Source organism: Capsicum annuum, chromosome 1 (genome assembly GCF_002878395.1).
Source record: "Capsicum annuum cultivar UCD-10X-F1 chromosome 1, UCD10Xv1.1, whole genome shotgun sequence".
In the NCBI taxonomy this organism is placed as follows: Eukaryota; Viridiplantae; Streptophyta; class Magnoliopsida; order Solanales; family Solanaceae; genus Capsicum; species Capsicum annuum.
In genome coordinates, this window is record NC_061111.1 from 17,698,743 (window position 1) to 17,719,431 (window position 20,689).

At 33.2% G+C, this 20,689-nt stretch overlaps 1 protein-coding gene and 1 non-coding gene across 2 annotated transcripts; both read right to left on the bottom strand.

Moving 5' to 3' along the window:
* Positions 1–14,037: 14,037 nt before the first annotated feature.
* On the bottom strand, positions 14,038–14,142 carry LOC124892421. Its single transcript, XR_007050237.1, has one exon. It is a non-coding gene; the product is annotated as a small nucleolar RNA Z103 (small nucleolar RNA).
* A 1,322-nt stretch (positions 14,143–15,464) lies between these two features.
* LOC107873227 lies at positions 15,465–15,884 on the bottom strand. The gene has a single exon (XM_016720022.1). The coding sequence runs from the start codon at positions 15,882–15,884 to the stop codon at positions 15,465–15,467; it is 420 nt and encodes a 139-aa protein (XP_016575508.1).
* Positions 15,885–20,689: the final 4,805 nt, after the last annotated feature.

The window sequence follows — 20,689 nt, forward strand, 5'->3', positions numbered from 1 at the left end:
CCAAAAGCTTACTTACCAAAAGAGTGTCAAACCTTTTTCAAAAAGAACCAAAAGGGGAAAGGGACAAACCAAAGCTAAAAAGGTGTTTTTCCATTTTGGTGCAAGTTGGTGAAACATTTATTGACACCTTGACCTTTGGAAAAAGAGTTCCAAGTCTTGCCTTTTTCACTCGAAAAACTGTAAAAGCCTCACCAAACAATTAGATTGAGTCATTCAAGTGGGACAACATCAAACTTAAACAAAAACAACAACACCAAACGGCCAAAATAAAACATTGTGGGCCACATCAACAACAAACTCAAGTCATAGGACCTTTCAAGTTTCTTTCCTTGTCTCTACTAGTTTTCTTTCTATTGACTCCTACACTAGTTGGCAACTAAGTAACAACCTACTAAGTTGTGAACCAGTTTTCAAGTACGTCTTCGTGTCATCGTTCTTTGTGGTGCTTTTCTCATTTACAATTCATTGTTGTTCTTGGTTCAAGTACGTACAAAAATTCCTTGAGTCTTCAACACCGAAATCCATTCTAACTCAAGAGTAGGCTCATTCCTAAGAACTCAAGGATTGATAGCCGGCTTACAATACTTGAAGAACCAAGTGAGGAAGCCGAGTGTGAAGAATGTGTGAGCGTATTTTGAACTAACGTTTGCTTGTTTTGTAGGTACAATTTCAAATGGAACCCAAAAATTCCAATGCTCCAACCATGGACAATAATGTTATGAATGTCCTCTTAGCTAGTCTTGAAACTTTGTCTCAAGGCGTGGCTAGGATGAAGGCAAATATTGAGAAATTGGGTTCAGATGTGGCCTCAACGAGTGAGAGGTTGGAGAGGGTGAAAAGCCAAAGGAGTTCTCGACCTCATACCTCTCAAATCATCTCACCTACTATTACTCCCGAGACCTTGCACCAAAGATTGTATCCACCAAGTGCTACAAACCAAGTCAATCTTTACTACCAAAGCCTAGAACAAGATGGACCGATCTATTCTTTACTTCACCAAGTTCCACAAGGAGGACTTGGAACCAAAATTCCATCCCTAAACCTAAATCCTCCACTCCAAAATCCTTCAATTCAAAGACCCTACACTTCACTAAATGCAATGTCTCCTTCCCAAGCTACACTAACCCGAAAACACCCCATCCAAGTAGAAAAAGAGGGAGAGTTGGGATTCAAAGAGAATGAGGCCAAGCCTCAAGATGGAGAGAACCGTAGTGGTGAGATACAATAAGAATATGAAGAAAAGAGGGCAACAGAAAGGAAAGCCGCGGGTAGTGAAGTTGGAAAGGGAAAGAAAAATATGCTTATAGGATTTGCCCACATAGGATCTTTGATACTCACTAACCCATATGCTATCACTTTGCCTAGCATTGATCCTTCTTATGTACAGGTTCAAGTTCATATATCATCAAAGAAGGATCAAAAAGGGGATCAACATGATAACATGGGAAATGAGCTAGTGATAACCTTGGCCAAGAGCTCCAAACAAGTGGACTGTCGTGGCATACAACGAGGTATAATTACTACACTCTACACTTCCTTAGGTTTGAAATGTTGTGATAAGGATATTAGTATGCAATTTAAAGTAGCTTCGGGTTTACATAGTGTAGAAAGGCATGAATCTTTCCTTGGTAGTTCTCTTGTTGAATATATTGGTCAATTTTCTCTTAAGGATAGTTCACTACTTGATCATGTGAGTGATGTGATTCAAAATCCTTAAGTTAGTGTTCATTCTTGTAATATTGACCATGATGTTGGACATATTCCTTTGAGCTTGTGTGATACAAAACATGCTACTAGTTTTGCTCAAGGTAATCATATGCTTGGAAAACTTTTGAATAAAGGTGTGCTTTCTCTTAAGAGAAGACTCATAGGCCACAAATCTTTAGTTTTGGATGATAGCCTAGTAAAAAAATTGGTTAATCTTGGCTTATACCCTTGGTTACACCATCCTTTTGATCCTGGAACACTAAAGGGTTGGAAAAGGGGTTGCCTCAGCTTATTCTTATCTTTCCTTGATGATTATCTTATCTTGATCCTTTGTAATTTTCAAACTACATGTTTCATGGTAAAAATAAAGGATTTCTGATCGAATTTTAAAAGTGTAAGCCCTCGTCAAGATGTCTTCACACTTGATTTATTTCTATACTACCTCTTTACTTATGATGATAACCATGTTAATTTTGAATTTGTATTGTGTAGTGGTAGGAATTTTGGTGGCTGATTTTCTTGTTTGCATAATGGTGATATGTGGTTGAGGTGGATCTTAAGATCAATAGTGGAACTATATTTGATGAGGTCCTTTGTAGAGGTAATGAAACAAATGTATCTTATGGTTCCTAAGATAAAGGTAATCTTACCTTTTGGGTATAGTAAAGCCACTAAAACCATTGTAGTTTCCTTATCTCTTGATATTCGTCAAAGCCACTTCCTTTGTTCCATTCATGCTAAGCTTTTCTTGTCACACACAAAGGACCCGTGGGTATATTCCAAATGTGAACAACCTTGGCTTGATGACATATGTGATAGATTCGGATTGCACTCCTCTTTCCTTCATGTTTATCTTAGCCATGTCCTTTGTGATGCTTGTGGTACGTGTTTCATGATCATAACAAAGAATTGTTGGTTGTATTCCAAAAGTGTACCCCCTTGGCATATCTATATAATTTGTGGTACTAATGCTAACCCTCCTATCATGAGGATTGTGTGCTTGTTTTCTATTTCTTTGGTTTCACAAGGTACGAATTTGAGGACAAATTCCATTCAAGATGGAGAGGATGACACAAGCATGAGGAGCACAAGGATTACAAGTTCTTGTTGAAGGTCCAAATTTTGGATTTGCAAAGTAAATTGAAGACCTTTTTCAAAGCCTTGTCCAAGCTCGGGAACTACAAAGACTACAAGGCACATTTATGAAAATGGATGCGTTTGAGATTGTTGTGAACGCACACAAGGGAGTGTACACCTTGACATGTAAGGGCTGGACTTAGGTGCTAAAAAATACACCCAAGGATGCCCCAAACACACTCCACACCCGCCACCCCCATTAAGGGCAAAGGAGTCCTTTTGCAACACCTTTTGTAATAGACTATTTAAATATTTTCCTTAGTCTTGTTCCTTAGTTAGCTTATTCTTGAAATCACTTGTAATATTGAATATCACTTTCCTCTCAAGAACAGAGTAGACCACCACTTTGACATCACAAGAAATGGTTTCTTCTTGTGTTGTGTGTATCAGTTAGAAATAAGAGTGCTTATGGAAACCGAGTTCCTCTTGTGCTCCGTAAGAACGTGGTTCTTGTTCACTTGTTTTGTGGAGGTTTTAGAGTATCAATACACTCTTTAGTTTCTGCATTATGAGTTCTCATTATATCAAGTTACATATCTTCTTTATCATTTAAGTTTGACTTTGTTGTTTTCGTTTAGTGTTTGTGTGTGAGGACTATTAGTGAGTTTGCAAACTGTTTTGTTCTTATTTAGATACCGTTTGGTATCACTTGTCACAATCTTCAAATAGATGTTATTTTCATTCAGTTAGTAGAGATTTCGCAAATAGGTGTTGGATGTATTTGGGTCTTGTTAAAATTATAACCGTTTGGTTTTGTTGAAATTGGATGACTATGATTCAGTATTGTTTTCCACATTTCCTTATAATTTATGAATTGTGTAATGATTGCCAGTAGAGAAGGGCTCTCAGGCCTTCATGGGTTAGGATGGTCATCTCGGCCTGGGCCTCAGTTTAGGTCATGACAAACTTGGTATCAGAGCACGGTTCATGGTCCTAGGGTGTCTGCAAAGTCGTGTCTAGTAGAGTCTTGCTTATGGGTGTGTTGTGCACTTGCTTATGGGTGTGTTGTGCACTAGACTTATAATCAGGAGGCTACCGGGTATTTCGGAGTTATTTCTTATTCTTTCATACTTTAGTTCGTGCTATAGCGTTGTCCATAAGAAAGTTATCTAAATTTCCTTCCTTGTTCAAATTTCATGGGTCATGCCTCATTGTCGAGGTGATACAAGTCTAAGAGTCTAGCTCCCCCAGCGATGTGGTTCTCTCTGATTGAGTTATCCATAAAGTTATGAGATAGCACAAGGACTTGAGAAGAGTCCATTAGTGCTTCAAGATGTATTTCCTTAAGTGTATACCTTTATCCATATGAAATATTGCTTTTCAGCCTGAGGTACGAAGTGTATTCAGTCTCCCCTTCCAAAATTATTATTTTAGATGATATGCATAAGGGTAATTATGTGTAGCAGAATGTTGGAGCTGTATTCCACCTGAATAGTAGTATATGTAAAAGTGTCATGACCTATTGATAGTGAGATAGGCCAAGAAGTTGGTGATATGAAGTCACAAGGTTAGAAGTCAGAGTGGTGGTGATTTTGTGTAAATAAGTCGTTTTAGTTGTATAACTCTTTGGTTGAGGGGTGGTTTTTCCTTGTATGGTGGTCGGCTAATGTTATAGCAAGATTTATAGGATGTATGATAGTCTGTGAAGGAAGTCGTTGGCTATGATTATTATTTATTCTAATAGGAAAGGATCTCAGAATGGATAGTTATGGTGATTATAGAAATCGTTCATAGACTGTGAATAGAAAGGGGTAGATTGGTCAATAAATTATGGGTAGAAATATATTCCTGTAGTAGTGATGTATGCGTGGGTAAGTAAATATAATGAGAGGGAGTGGAATATGTTGATAAGATCGTAATGGGTTATTGATACAAGAAAATACTGAACAATTGGATTTAACACAAAGAGAAGATAAAATGCATTAAAAAGAAAGGATAGATAGTGAGACATACACCTACACCAATGAATAGCACCAAGGTGTGTATCAAACACCAAGACACACAACACTAATAGAGGATAACACCACACTCTTAGGTGGACACAAATGGATCAACTTCTCAAGCACCCACCTTTCTTGCCAAAATGTCAACACAAGATTAAGCCTAGTTTCAATGTCTTTTCCAAGACCTACACTAAGATAGCTTTTCCAAGCCCTACACTAAGGAAAGAAAATACAATTTGAGTATCACTCAATCAATTCATCAAAACTAATGAAAAATAGAAGCCTAATTGTCTATTTATACTTATTACAAACAAAGACTAAAATACCCTTAATGAAGGGTGCTCTTTTGGAGTGTAAAAGAGAGCCATCAAAGAAAATATTGCCCTTAATGAAACCCCTTGAATTAGGTGCCTATGGAGTGTTGTTTTAGAGTGTAAAAATTCTATAATGTCCTTAAAATGAGTCGCTTATGGAGTGTGTAAAGTTTCTCCTCCTCTCTTCAACTTTATGCACGGTTTTGAGGTGGTTCCAAAGGTCTTCAACCTCTTTGCAAGTCCAAGGTTGGACTTTGACAAGATCCTGTAATCTTTATGTTCTTTATACTTGTATAATCCTCTCCATATTGAGAGAAATTTGACCTGAAATTTACAACTTGCAAAAAACAAATAGAAGGAAAAATAAACACACAAACCTCATGGTTTGAGGGTTAGTATTTGTACCACAATTATACCATCAATCCAAGGTTGTTCACACTTGATATACATCTACGGATCCTTTGTGTGTGTCATGAAAATCTTAGTGTAAATATCACAAAGAAAGTGAATAGGATCAACATAAAAAATAAATGAAAATAAGCTGAGGCTATCTCCCATGCTTTAAGAATGCACCGGGATCAAAGGGTCGAAGTAGCCAAGGGCATAAACCAAGGCTACCCTTACCTTTCACTAGGAAGTGACTTTGACAAATATCAAGAGATAAAGAAACTACAATGGTGTTAATGGCTTTACTATACCCAAAAGGTAAGACTACCTTTGGCCTAAGAGCCATAAGAGACATTTGTTTCATTATCTCTACAAAGGACCTCATCAAATATGGTGTCACTATTGATCTTAAGGTCCACCTCACCCATATATCATTATCATTCCAACAAGAAAACCAACCACCAAATGATATCAAATGATACAATAATGACAAAAAGAGATGAAGACTAAGAGAAGCAAGATAACAAACAAATACAATAAAGTAAGATAAATAGCTTACAAAAAATAGGAACCAAACCGTGTATCAAATGATAAGACACCTAAGACCCATGATAACAACACCAAACTCTTACAGTGACCACTAAGGGAATCAACTCTGCCTTACAACTACCGTTTCTAAGCAAGGATCAATAATGGTTTTTCCAAGCCCTACACTACTTGGCTTTTCCAAGTCATACACTATACTATCAAGGAGAGAAGAAGAAGTATTTCAAATATCAATAATCAATAAACTGGAAAGTAAGCCTAATGGAGTCTATTTATAGTTATTACATCAAATGACCAAACTATCCTTAATGAAAAGGGCTCCTATGGAGTGTAAAGAAACGGCACAAAACGACCAAAACACCCTTAATAAGGGGTGTTCATGTAGTGTAAGGACTCTTTCTTCACACTTTAACCCCTGCAATTCTTTGGAGCCTCGGCTAGTCATCAAGGCAAGCCTCCAAGCAACCTTCCACATTTGAAATTGCTTTATTAAGTGTCCAAAATGACTTCCCCATGCATACTCTTGGGCCTTCAAGGTATCAAAAACCAGATTCTACATGTGTTGGCCTCAAATGATGGCATCAAAAGTTATGATAGCCATTTGGCTCGTATCATCATTAAGATCGACTATACCTATTTTGTGACTTTGACCCCTTGATTATTTTCTCTCTAGTCGTTGTAAACTAGTACTACGTGTAAGAAGGTATGTAATAGATTTAGAGGTGTTGTAGTAATGTCGTGGAGAGGATGAACTTATGGGTCATAGTTAAGTGAAATAAGAGACTTAGGTTTATATTTTTATTTGATGGACTAGTATAATATGCGGCAGGCTTCATCGATGTTACATGATTGGCATTGTTAGACAATAGGCATGAACTTTAGAGGTGGTGTGTAGTGTGAGAATAGTATCTCGAGATTGAAAATGCATACTTTGTGGGGATAAAAATTACTGGCCTGATGTAATGTTTGAAATAGCCTAGGTTGGCAACTTGCAAAATAAGGAGTGAAAAATTATGATATATATAAGTAGTCATGAAGATTAATGTTAAGAATAATGAATTGCGGTTGAGTCATTATATCCCATGGGTATTAGACTTGCAGGGTGTACCATCTAGCTCAAAAGTAACATAAAGAGTGGTTCATGATTGCAAAGAAATGTTTCCAAGGTCTTTAAAGTATGCCCATGTGTTTTAATATATCATATGTAAAATATTTTATGAATTTCTCTCACTTATATTATATATAAATACATTATTTTGGATTGCTCTACATACCAGTACATTTGTATTGACCGCCTATATTTTAGAATCTGAGGATCAGTCCCGGGGTCCCGCTAAGCTATAGATCATTGTCAGACGATTGGAGTTGGTGAGCCTTCCTTATTTCAGGAGGCCTTATATCATGATTTTATTATTTTTAGTTCATGGTCCGACCGGGGGCCTTATCCCATTCTTCAAACAGATGTTGTTTTCTTTCAGTTCGTAGAGATTTCGCAGACAGGTATTGGATGGATTTGGGTCTTGTTGAAATTATAACCATATGGTTTTGTTGAAACTGGATGACCATTATTCTGTTTTGTTTTCTGCATTTCCTTATAGTTTATGAATTGTGTATATGATCGCCAGTAGAGAAGGGCTCTCGGGCCTTCACAGTTCGAGATGCTCATCGCGGCCTGGGCCTCGATTTGGATTGTGACAATATGTATATGAAAGAAAGATATGCTATCACGGACATGCAGAAGCTACCTAATAGGATACAATTGTGAATACCTGAAGAAAGCTACTAGGGGATGGACTAAGGTAGGGATATTACATGTTTGGTCAAGCTAGAAGTGTCAAGTGGTGTGTATTAGTTGGTCAAAGCCTTACTACCAAAATAGCAAAGAAATTCAAGGAGCAGAGTTATGGAAGTTGTAGTGGTGCTACCTCGGGCTTGACTTCAGATTTGCCCTTCCTCCTATGCAAGTACACTGCCCTTTTTATAATTATTACTTATTGGCATTTCATTTTTATCGCGCTACTATCATACCTGAGATTCTATAAGGTACTGCATATGGAGTTAGAAGTGGAGTTACAAGATTGAGTTGTTATGTTTCATGTCATGTGTTGACACCTAATATTTGCCCTCCACGACTAAATTTAATCATGAGTTTCTTTAGTTTTTAATAAAACCAAAATAATTATTTCATCCAAATAAAAAAAATTAAAATATTTTTTGTACGTGATTTTGTCATTTTAAGTAGCTATTATATACTATCGTGTTCAGTTATACGAGATTATATAATTTGTTACTAAAATATTTATTTTACAAAATATCAGATTTAATTAAGGCTCATCTTGAAATATAAATTCAAATGATTATAATCATGATTTAAATATAATTTATTCTCAAAAATAATTTATTTGGATAAATATGCATCTGATTTTATTAAATCAAGAAGCTCGGGATTAAAAAAAAAGGTATTAATTCGTATCGAATTTCAATTTAATTTAGCCAATCTATTAGATTTGACCATAATTGAAAATTGGTCATAATTGCAATGCAATTCGTCAATTGATTTTTAATTTGGTCAAAATAAATAAATATGACTAAATTTTAAATTCCAATTGGGGTTATATTTTAAATAACCCCAAAATTCTCAAGAACTCTCATAACTTCTAACCAATTCCCATCAAAAAATAAATTATAATTGTAATACATTGTACTATTCCCCTCCAACTTTGTCCTTTTCCAATTTTGAAATTCAAAGATTGTACTACATTGTACTATTTCCCCCCACATTATCTTTCACCTCACCTTATCTTTAATTTTTACATTTCAAAAACCCCCCTAAATGCTTTTTCTCCCACATTGGTGGATGACAAGAAATAAATCTCTATCCTTTCCTATAAATACTTTTCTCCCACATTGGTGATAAAGAGAAAAAAATACCCCATTCTCTCCTATAAATACTACCACTACTTTGGTAGAGAGAAAAAAAAAGGAAGAAAAAAAAAGAGGCTAGAAAGGTGAAAAAATCCTTTTGAGCAAAATAGTTATTTTTATTTAGTAAAAATTTTTGTTTCATAGAGTCGGTCGGTTAATCAAAACTTTTGAGTTGCCGGCGATGTTTTTCGGTGGTAGTTCATTCCAACGAAGCTCCTAGTCTTGTTTTGCTGCCCCCCAAAAGGTAAACACACCTTTTTTTTTTAGTTTTTATTATTGTTTTCTTCTTCATATTTTTTCTTTTTTGTAGTTCGTAGATATAATTTTGTTTGTTGGGATTGTATGTTGTAGATGGCCTTGAAGGCACTAGGACGTTGTGGTATCAATATTCTAATTATTTTCATGTTCATGATATAAAAATGAGCTAGTAATAGTTGTATGTGCCTTTTTTGACTTTATTCTTTGATTATTTTGGATAAAGTTTCAATCTTTGCTTAAAATATGTATTTATGCTTTGTTTAAACTCATTGTTGTTGGATATATTTATTTTTAGTATGTAAAGTTATTTTCTTTATGTTTAAAAGAATAGTTAATGTTGAATGTTTTTCCTTTTCGCCTTATTCTTTGATTATTTTGGATAAAGTTTAGATCTTTGCTTGAAAAACATAATCATGTCTTGTTCAAACTCATTGTTGTTGAATATGTTTATTTTTAGCATGTAAAGTTATTTTCTTTTTGTTGAAAAGAATAGTTAATATTGATTGTTTTGCCTTTTGACCTTATTCTTTGAATATTTTGGATAAAGTTTAGATCTTTATTTGAAAAGACATACCCATGTCTTGTTTAAACTCATTGTTGGTAGATATATTTGTTTTTAGCATGTAAAGTTGTTTCCTTTATGTTGAAAAGAATAGATAATATTGATTGTTTCTCTTTTTGTTACTTTATTCTTTGATTATTTTGGATAAAGTTTAGATCTTTACTTGAAAAATAATACCCATGTCTTGTTTAAACTTATTGTTAGTAGATATGTTTTTTTTAGCATGTAAAGTTGTTTATTTTATGTTGGAAGAATAATTATTATTATTTGTTGCGCCTTAATAAAAATAGTAATTAGTTAAGTCAAGAATTTGTCATTTGCTTACTAATTATTTTAATGGATTTCAAAATCCTCATATAAGATATGAAGTGCTAGCTTTATTTTTCATCCAAAATGTTTATTCCCTTTTGTTCACGTGTTGTCTTTTCAAAATGATAAGAAAGTTCGAACTTTCGTGGCTAAATAAAATTATTTGGATATTTTTGACTCATGCATAGTATGATTATGAAACGATATTTCACTTTTAGAAATGCTAAACTTTTATTCTTATTTTCTTACTCCGGATTGTTATATGTGCTCTTTGTGTGTGTAAAGATTTGATTCATGTCTCTCTTTTATTCATAATGTCAAAAGAGAATCAACGATGTCTTAGAAATATAAACCATAGGTCGTTACGCATTTTTTCATAAAATGTTGATTGTGATTTAGATGTATGAATTTTCATTAATGTCGCCTTAATTGAGATTTAGGATTCACTTGCTTGAAAAGTTAAGCTTTATTTTCTTTTGTTATATGGATTAGTATCTATGTTTGTTCAATTTTAGAAGTCATGAGTATTTTCCTTGTTGCCTCATCCATTTACTTTCGCAAGCTTACGTTGTTTGTTTCTTGTATTAATTCATTGAATATGACCTTCTTCCTTTTACCTTTATTCATTCTTGTATGAACATAAATCATGAGGCATGTAAGTGGGTGTCTTTGCTTGGCATTTTATTTGTTGACTCTCATTCTTGTGCAAGTGTGCTTATCATTGTCATTCAAAAATTGGTTCTTGATATTTTCTTTTGCTTTGAAATATGTCACTTTTATGCCTTGAACGTATGTTAATTTCTTTATCTTTTCTTTGCATGCAAAAAATGTCTCGAGTTCAAATGGACTTCTCTCCTCTTGTATTTCATAATGGGTAAATGAGGCTCACCCCTTTGAGTCAAGTTCGAAGTTTAAACCCAAGGTCCACTACATGGCGTGCGGGTGCTAGAAGATAGACGAAGAAGGAAAATGGGTCAAAACCCATTGATGAGGTCACTAAAAGACTTGAAAAGTCTCAATTTTTATTATTGTCTTCTTTTTATTTATTCATTTAGTCATTTATTTATTGATTCATTTCGGCCTCGAAGCCAAAGTTGTATTTAATACAGGTGGAGCAAGACTCGAGCCAAAGGCTCGAAAATAGTTTAGGACAGGTGAAATGGGTCGGAAGCCCAACTAGACTAGGACAGGTCTCGTTGATTTGGGCCCAATGGCCTAAATCCTTTACTTTCTCCTCCCTTCCCCTTTTATGTATTTATTTGTTTATTAGTTTTGTTTAGACTTAGTTAAAATCCCTACTAAGTCGCCTAAATCTATTTTATACAAGTCCTTTTTTTGAAAAAAATCAAATCACTATTTCAACAAATTAATCTTTTCAAAGTTAATCAAAAGACGATTTTCAAACAGTCCGGATAACCGCAAGTTAGGGGACGTTTTAGGTGCCTAACACCTTCCTAAAACGTTAATAGGAACCACTTATCTAGAATCTCTAACTTAAAATGATTTTTCTTTTTTGAATCGTTTGAAGTAACTTTTATAAAGGTTTCTTAATTCCTTTTCAAAATTAAGTGGCGACTCTCTTTCAAAAGTCAAAATTTCCGCAAAACATCATGTTTTTAGGCAATTTGTGAAGTTATTGTATGAATTATTAAAATTTAATTTTTTATAAGTCATTCTTCCGGCTCTCTCCTCTTTTTTACTTATTGGTTTGGGGTTTTTTGAAAGCCAGCGCTTTCTAGTTAAATTATTAAGAAAGTGGTGGCTTTAGATTGGAAGAGTAGCTATTAAATTATTATTGTTGTAAGTTTGTCATATAAATTTATGTTCGTTGGTGATTTTGTTTATCACAAGTTAAAAAGTACATTAACAACTATTTTTGAAAAGAGTTTACAAGGATATAGAAAGGAATTCAAGATTTTTAAGGGACATTTGGCCCTGAAAAATATTTATTTTTTCTAAATATAGAATTCCATAAATTATTGATAGTCTAACTAATTAAGTTGATTAATGAATGACATGAACAAGACTTGATATAGCATTGTCGCAAATCAACTTTTTTCGTCAATGGAAATTTCACTATTGTCGTTTCATTTCCATCTTAATTTTCTATTTATTTTCTTTTGTCTTATTTATTTTCATTAGTTGTTGAAGTTTGACACTAATTAAAAACTCTTTCCACAATAGTTTGAATATTAAAATGTAAATTAATGATTCCGACGTTCAACGTTTGAAACATTTCAGCCATAGATCTATCCATGGTAAAGTTTTTATGTGAAATTTAGTAAAAGGAATAGGTAATCCGGAGACTCAACGCCTAAAAAGAAATTTTTGATGCGTAAAAACATCTTTGAATATAATTATAATTTCTTAACTAAATTTTTGGATATAATTATAACTAAACTAGCTAATAGTCCATTAAAAAATATCTAACTAAAGTTAACTTTAATTTAACTAATATTAATTAAATACTCTTAAGGGTAGAAGGAATATTTTGGATGTCATTATAGTTATTATTAACAAATTATGAGCTGATATTGAAAAAATGAAATGAACAAATTAAATTATTTTTCTTATATTTAAAAATAGTCATTAATTATTTTTCTAATAGTTATGCATAATTATTTTGAAAAATATTTAGCACTTTAATTTTTCAATAATTTTTTGTTTATAATTTCTCCACATCCTAATTAACTACAAAACTGTCAACTTTGTTAGGAATATTAAATTTCAATAACTTATTGTCCTTTTAGGTTCATACGAGTTTCTTTCTTTCTAACTAAAATTTTATCTTATTAATGTATATAATTATTATATATAGAAGCACAAATTTCTTACAAAATATTGACAAAATGGCATTCACATTTTTTTGCAACGTTTAACTTAGTAACTTAACACCCATGAATAAAGCATTAACTATAGAAAATCGACAGACAAAACAAAACAAAGAGAAAATACTAGAATTTTACATATACAAAATTTTAAAGCTATCTGTCTGATTGATTATTTTACCATTTAAAAATTGAAGAATTACGATTTACAACAGTAAAAACATCAATATCTCTATTTTAAACTTCCATTGTTCAGAAATATTTATTTTTTTGTTCATTTTATACATGCAACTTTTCTTTTAACGTTGAATATAAGTGCAACGCACGTACACTAGACTAGTAGTTACTAAATGTATGTACACACTAACTAATTGTCTATAGAACATAATTACTGAAAATTAGATTAAAAAGTTAGTTAAAAAAATCTAAGTTACCTCTATGTAGAATTTTGCCTTTTAGAAACATAGAAAGTTCGGACTCCACTCTGTTATGAGCCTGGTATTGGTTGTCGGTACTTCTTTTCACATTAATTAGGTAAATATCTTTAAGCTTATGATTATACTTTACTACTAAATAGGCAAAATGGTTCGATGGATCCTTGTACTATGTCCGTTTTATAATATGGATACTCCTACTTCCATGTTTGTTATTTGGAACCTTGAACCCATTAAAAAGCAATATTTTAAACCCTTTGACCGTTGACCGGACCTATATGGCATTAAAATGGCTGAGTAGGAAGAAACGCATGTAGGCACGCACCTAGGGTGCGAGTGAGGGTCATTTTTTGATCAATTTTATATCAAATTAATTTTTTATAAAAAAACTAATATTAATTTTTTTAAAAAAAAAAGGACAGTTAGTCTTTTCCCCTACAACCCCCCTCCTTCCACACATGGTTTCTCTCCCCCTTCCCCCACCGTCCCCGTTCACCACCACCGTCCCCGTCCATCCTGCCAATGAGCCACCACTATCAAACTCCGGTCAAAGTTCCACCACCAACAACAACATACCCATCATTTTTCTTATCCATACATAAAATAAATTCAAAATAAACTAAAAAAAGACTAAATTTTGCTTCTACGCTTACATTAAAAAACATTAGATAGAAAAATTGGAATATAATGAAGATGTGGCTTGGATTTTCCCCTATAAGGAGAAAATACATAAAAAAAAAATACTCAGTAATTTCAGCTTCGATCATCTGGAAAAATATCCATCACTTTCATCTCAATCACAAAATTGAAATTTTTCAATAACAAAGTTCAAATTCTAAATTGTTGTATTGTATGCTGTTAGTTTTATAGAGGTAGAGAAGGAAAATAGGAGTTGGAGTGGTTGTTTGTTATTTTGTTTGTCGAAAATGGACGAAAATGATGAAGAGTCGGAGATGGTTGTTGTTGCTGGTGCGGGGTGAGGGTAAGGGTAGGGGTGGGGGTGGGGGTGGGGATGGGGATGGGGGAAATAGGTTGGGAAACTAGTGGGAAGATGGGGTATGGGACTGGGGAGAGGGGCTGGGGCTGGGGGAATGGCGGAGAGGAGGAGTGGTGGGTGGGGGAATGAAGAAGAAGAAGGCCAAAATTTATTAATTTATTTATTAAATTTATAATTATTCCAAAAAAAAAATATTTTAAAGGTAAATTTAGTTTTTTTTATTTTTTAAATATTTAATTTCTTATGTGGCATTTAATGTAGTATTTAAAATGACGTGAAAGCTGATGTGGAATTTAATACAATATTTAAAAATGATGTGGCAGCTGACGTTGAGGCGAGTGTATTACACACACCGAATTAGGGTTTAAAATATTATTTTTTAATAGGTTTAAGGGTTCAGATGACAAACATGTAAGTAGTAGTATCCACATTACAAAATGGACATATTACAAGGATCTACCGAGCCATTTTGCCCTACTATATATAAGGGAGAACATTCCTTTTTGGTAGTCCTCACAAAATTTTTAATGCAATTAAATAGCTACACATGTTTACTTTTTTTCCATACATGTTATTACATTTGTCCTCATTTATTATTTTTTGATATATTTATTTGGAACTTTGTGATTTTATTTTTTTTAGTATTCTTTTTTAAAAAAAAAAATCTCTTCTCGTTTCTTATTAGATTACTTATTATTATTTTTTACTTATTTATTATATTAAAAATTAATTACTTTTATTTCTATTTATTTTAATAAATCACGAAAAATTTGTAACTTTTTTCACATTATTATTATTATCATCAAGTAATTAAGTAAAGTATGATAGCTAAATTTAATTTTTTAAAATATAATTAATAAGGATAATTTCATATATTTTATCCTTAATATATTAAATTCTTAATTTATTTGTCAAGTCAAAGAAACAAGTAAAAAAAGGAATTGAGAGAATATCCTTTCTCTCTTTTTTTTCTTTTGGTAGAAAAGAGAATATATTAATTAAAAATTGTTGCCAACTACGGTTAGTTGGGATTAAATACAAAATAAGAGAGAATCCCACAAGTACCATAGTTACATGCATTAACAATTCTAATAAAATGAGTTCCTGCAATGTCTGCTCATACAGCCTGATGGGCACACATCGGTGGAACTACAAAAAAGGTGGTCTCTAATTGGATATCCTCAGAAGCACCCCATTTAGTCAATGCATCTGCCACTCCATTTTGCTCCTTATAACAATGGAACACCCCCAAATTTCTTAGCCTGTTTAGTTTTAACCTGCAATTATCAATAATAGCATTATATAGAGGATTACCAGAAGATAGCAGAGATATCATTTCCATGGAATCAATGTTTATATCAACGGGGATCAGATTATGGTCCTCAACCATTTGAAGACCTTTTCTAAGGGCCAGAATTTCCATGTGGTTGTTGGTGGTCCAAGAAAAGGCCTTCGCAAAGCCCCTTACCCAACCACCAATGTTGTTTCGAACAACCCCCCATACCTCCCCTGCCTGGATTTCAAAGACAAGACCCATCTCTTTTTTCAATTTGCTTGATCCTTGTACTAAAAATAAAATTTTCTTTTTGCTTATTATCTTAGCAAATAAAGAAAGGTTTATAATTTTCTTTCAATATTACTCTTATCACTAAGTAACTATAGAATATAATAGTTGTCAATCATATACTTTCAAATCATAATTATCAAGATAAATAAACAAACTTTTATTAAATAGTTTCTTATTAATAGGAATACCAAATCAACAAATGTAAAATAAAATGAAACAGATATAGTGCATATTTATTTTCTTACATTTTAGTAAAATTTTTGCAACTTTGCAGTTACAGTCTCATTTTCAAAGCATTTATTATTTTTTAATAAAACTTATTCTCTTTTTGAGTGTGTTTGGTACAAACATGAGTTTTTCAATTAAAAATATTACTTTAAATATATGTTTTAAAATATTACTGTGTTTCTTACTTATTTTCTTGTATTTGGTATGTACGTAAAATATTACTTAAAAATTATATCTATATAATTTAGATAAGTATTATGAGGGATGGGGTATGGAGTGATAGGGATGGGAGTTATGGTGGGGTGAAGACAAGGTGTATTGAAGAGCGAAAGGCTCAATGAATAAGTTATATAGAATATAATTTTTCTACTTTCACTCGGTCATTTTTATAAGTCTAAAAAGACTTATTTTCTAGGGAAAATATTTTTTCCAACAATCTATCAAATATGATTTTTTTTTTTCAAAACATGCTAAACACACCACTTATTTATTTTAAATTAATTTTTATGTATATTCATATTTGCTAATTATCCTCATACTTCCTTTTTTATAAATAAAGTCCTTTAAAGGTTATCCGAATATAACGAAAAAAAATTAATAATCATAGTAGTTTACCAGACAAGACATAATCAACGTATCACTAAATTAATTTACTAATGTAATAGAAAAATATGATTTAAGTTATATTTTTTCTAAAAATTAAATTTATATTCTTTATCATGAGCTTGGTCCTAGGCTTAGCACGGGCCTTATGCAACTAGTAGTCATATAAACAGGAAACATTAGTTAATTTAAGTTTTAACTATTGAAAAAATTACCTAAATGAACAACTTAAGTTTCTAAACTACTAAAAATCTCCCACTTTTAAAATATTACTTAAATTCCAACATTTTCAACTTTTTGGTAAAGTTGAGATACAAGTTTACACCGCCTTTTCTGAAGCCGTTACTTTACCAAAAATTAATCCATTTTCTCTTCTTTCTGCGCCTTAATTCCAACAGCAATTCCTATCTAATTTCTTTCTCTAATTCAAAACTTTGAATTAAGGTAAATTCCCCCCCTAAAATCAACTTCAATTTCTTCTACTCTTATTTTACGCTTTTTTTTTTCAAAAAAATAATTTTGCACTCGGGTTTACAAAGTGATTTTTCAGTGTTTTTGTTGTGAAATTTCTTTGATTATCGTTTTTTAGGCTACATTATTTTGAAGTAACATTGTGAATAGATATTCGGGATCATCTTTTAGTCTTGAATTTTTTCAATTAGAAATTATCAAAGAATATAAAGATGTTGTAAACTTCGTTCCTGGTAGTTTTGAGTACGAATCTGTTGGTTTTGATGAAAATAGATTCAAGTATAGAAATTATCCACACACTATGAAGAAATTGCGGCAAAATCATGCTAAGAAGGATAAGAAAAAAAGAAACTCATGGTTCTAAGAAAAGAGGATCCGACAGTTCTTGTAATACCCCATACTTTTTTCTAGCTTGAAATCGTCTCAAGAATGTTAGAAACTTACTTTGAAAGATGATTCCATTTTTGTACATGTGGTATTTTTAAGATTTTCACTTTTTGTCACGTGGAAAATTGAATAAGCTTTTCATCGATACCAATTTCATAAAAATCCGACATCGAAAGAGAAAGTTATGGCCGAAATACAGAAGGCAGTAAAATCGCCCAGGTGCGACGGTGAGGCCGACGGACCGTCAGACTAGCGACGGACCGTCGCCCACAACCGTCGTAGCGAGGAAGTGTGACTACCTTCTGCCCAAGATCGATGGCCCAGACCGACAAACCGTTGGACTAGCGATGGACCATCGCTCAGGCCATCGCAAGGGAAATAGTGAGGCCCCATTCTGCCTAGAAGCGATTAGTACTGACGGACCATCGATCCAGCGACGGACCATCGTACCAAGTAAGTAAGTTCCAATTCTGGTCCCAGTGTGACGGTCAGCCCGACGGACCATCAACCCAGTGATAAACCATCACACCCACCGTCGCATGTTCCGTTCAGTTATTTTAAAGCCATTTTAAAAAGGGCTTTTTGGTCTTTTTACCACCCATTTATATTCCCAATTATATCCGACCTAAGCTCAGAAATTCATTATTCATCTACAACAACAAAATTAAGGTTTCCTCTCTAACATTAATCTCCAAGAACCAAATCCAAATCTTCTTCAAGAACTAAGAGATTCAATTCTTCAAGTTCAAGAACTTCAAGAAGCTCAATCCAGGTATGCATAGTATTCATTCATGGACTCCTTTCGTCCATGAAGCCCACGAATCTCTTTTCAAATATCAAGTGTATGGATTGTAATAAATTTCATGTTGGGTTAGTTTTGTTGTTCATGTTGATAGTGACCAATTGAATTCTATTCCATGTTTAGTGATAAATCTTAAGTGGAATTGATTATTATAGGTGTAGTTTCATGTGAATCTGTGATTAAACCCTTGAATGGTGAAATTAGAGTTGAATCATTTACTTATTGTGTGATGTTGTCTACATATACTATTCTCACCATGTGTTTAATTAAATGCCTATGTGAAGGAAAAGCGTCCTACTAGTATGATAATATGAAATCCCCATTTATGCACAAGTTTGTGCATATCAAATGTTTGAGGAAATACCTTAATAAATGAATTATGGACTGTGATATTGGTCATGTATTCAAGAAACTCATGCTCTATCAGTTTCTTTCCATCGAGTCCTGGGGGTACTTGTACCCGACAATTTAGTTGTATGCCTAGAGCCTATGTCATGTTTTCAAGATACTCTCTGTCAATCCATGTTCAGTAGAATTCAGTCAGTCTCATGACTTAGGAAAACTCAGTAACTTCAGTAAATCTAAGTCAGTTATCAGACCTCAGTAATATTCCGTCAGTCAACAAAACTCAGTTAACTCAGTCCAGTCAGTTTAGTTAATCATGTTCAGTTTCTATTCAAATGGGAATAGGAATTAGCACCGAGTGAACCCAAGGATAGGAACTCACCTGTTATATGAGGATGTGATTCTTAGAAGCAATCCGTGCATTCCAGAACTATGTAGCCAGCATAGGTTGAGACATCATAGCCTACTATATGAGGGTAGATGAGGTGGCTTAACCTGTTATATGAGGGTTCCCACCGTTCTCTCTAGAGTTACCTGTTATATGAGGGTTACTCCCAAATTGTCCTTACCAGTGGCACGGTATTAACACCCTTCCAATTAGGGCACAGATTGGACCCCAATTCAGCATTTGGGGCATGTCGGTTAGATAACTACTTCCCACAGTTTTAGTATCAGTATCAGTAAAAGAACTCAGATAGTTCTTCAAAATTCAGGACTGTCAGATACAGTACGAAACTCAGCTAGTTCTATCAGATTCAGGACTATCAGATACAGTCACTCATATTATCAGTTATACCAATTATCAGAACGCATTCATTAGTCATGTTAGTCATTAGCATACTCATGTTATCACGATTTTAGATGCAGTTACTATATATGCATGTATATATTCTCACATTCATGTTAGTCAGTTAGCCAATATCGTTCATGCATATGAACCATATGCATTCAGCCTACCTCACATGTATACCAGTATAATCAAAGTACTGACGCATTTGTGATATGGTATCTTATACCATAGGTTCAGAGACACGAGCTCCAGAGCATCAGTAGCATTCCAGTCTCAACAGTCAGAGTTAGCCGTGAGACCTTATATTTTGAGGACATAATCATTATTTTATTATCTCATTAACTAATTCATTAGTTGGAGTTAGTTGGGGACATGTTCCATAAAATCCTTATTCAGACAATCATGATTTAGAGGCTTTTCAGACTACGGCATGTTTAGACAGTTTACTTCAGTTGTTTTGGGTATTTCATACCCCACCCAGATATTATATCTTTATCAGATCTTATGTTACAGTTTTGAACCTTATGGCCTTTCAGTTCATCTTTTCGTATTATACCATATATTATGCAGTATAAAGGTACAAATATCAGTCATGGGTTAGCTTATGGTCCTTCGGGGTCATGAGCATCATATAGCATTTTGGGTACCAGATTCGAGACGTTATAGTTCTGCAAGTAAATCCCCACCAAGAGAAGAAGAGTTGTTGAAGTTATTTCGAAAGACGAGCTTTCTAAGGTATTTGCACGTTCAGATATATTGAATATTAGGCCAAGATATATGTTTTCACTTGCATGATACGTTTTAAACTTTATTGTCTATCTGATTTATTATTTACGATTTTATATGTATCTTGCATTTTTTATGTGTTATTGAAATTAACATAACAAAAGATACAAGTTTATTAGTCTATAGATACATATTGTGTTAACTTGTATTTGGGAGTTACTGTTAATGCATTGATATGTTTGTAGTGTTGTTTTAGTTTTATTGAAAGACGTATTACAGAAGATACTTGTTATTTCTTCTAGATACATGTTTACTATCTTGTATTTATGGTTAGATGAGTATGCATTTTAATGTATCTAATGTTTTATTAGTTTTATTGAAATAAGCAAATGAAAGATACATGTTTTTAACCTTGAAGATACA

Coding starts and splice junctions, on each gene's coding strand:
- LOC107873227 (XM_016720022.1), bottom strand. CDS start 15,884: ATGGGTCTTGTCTTTGAAATCCAGGCAGGGGAGGTATGGGGGGTTGTT.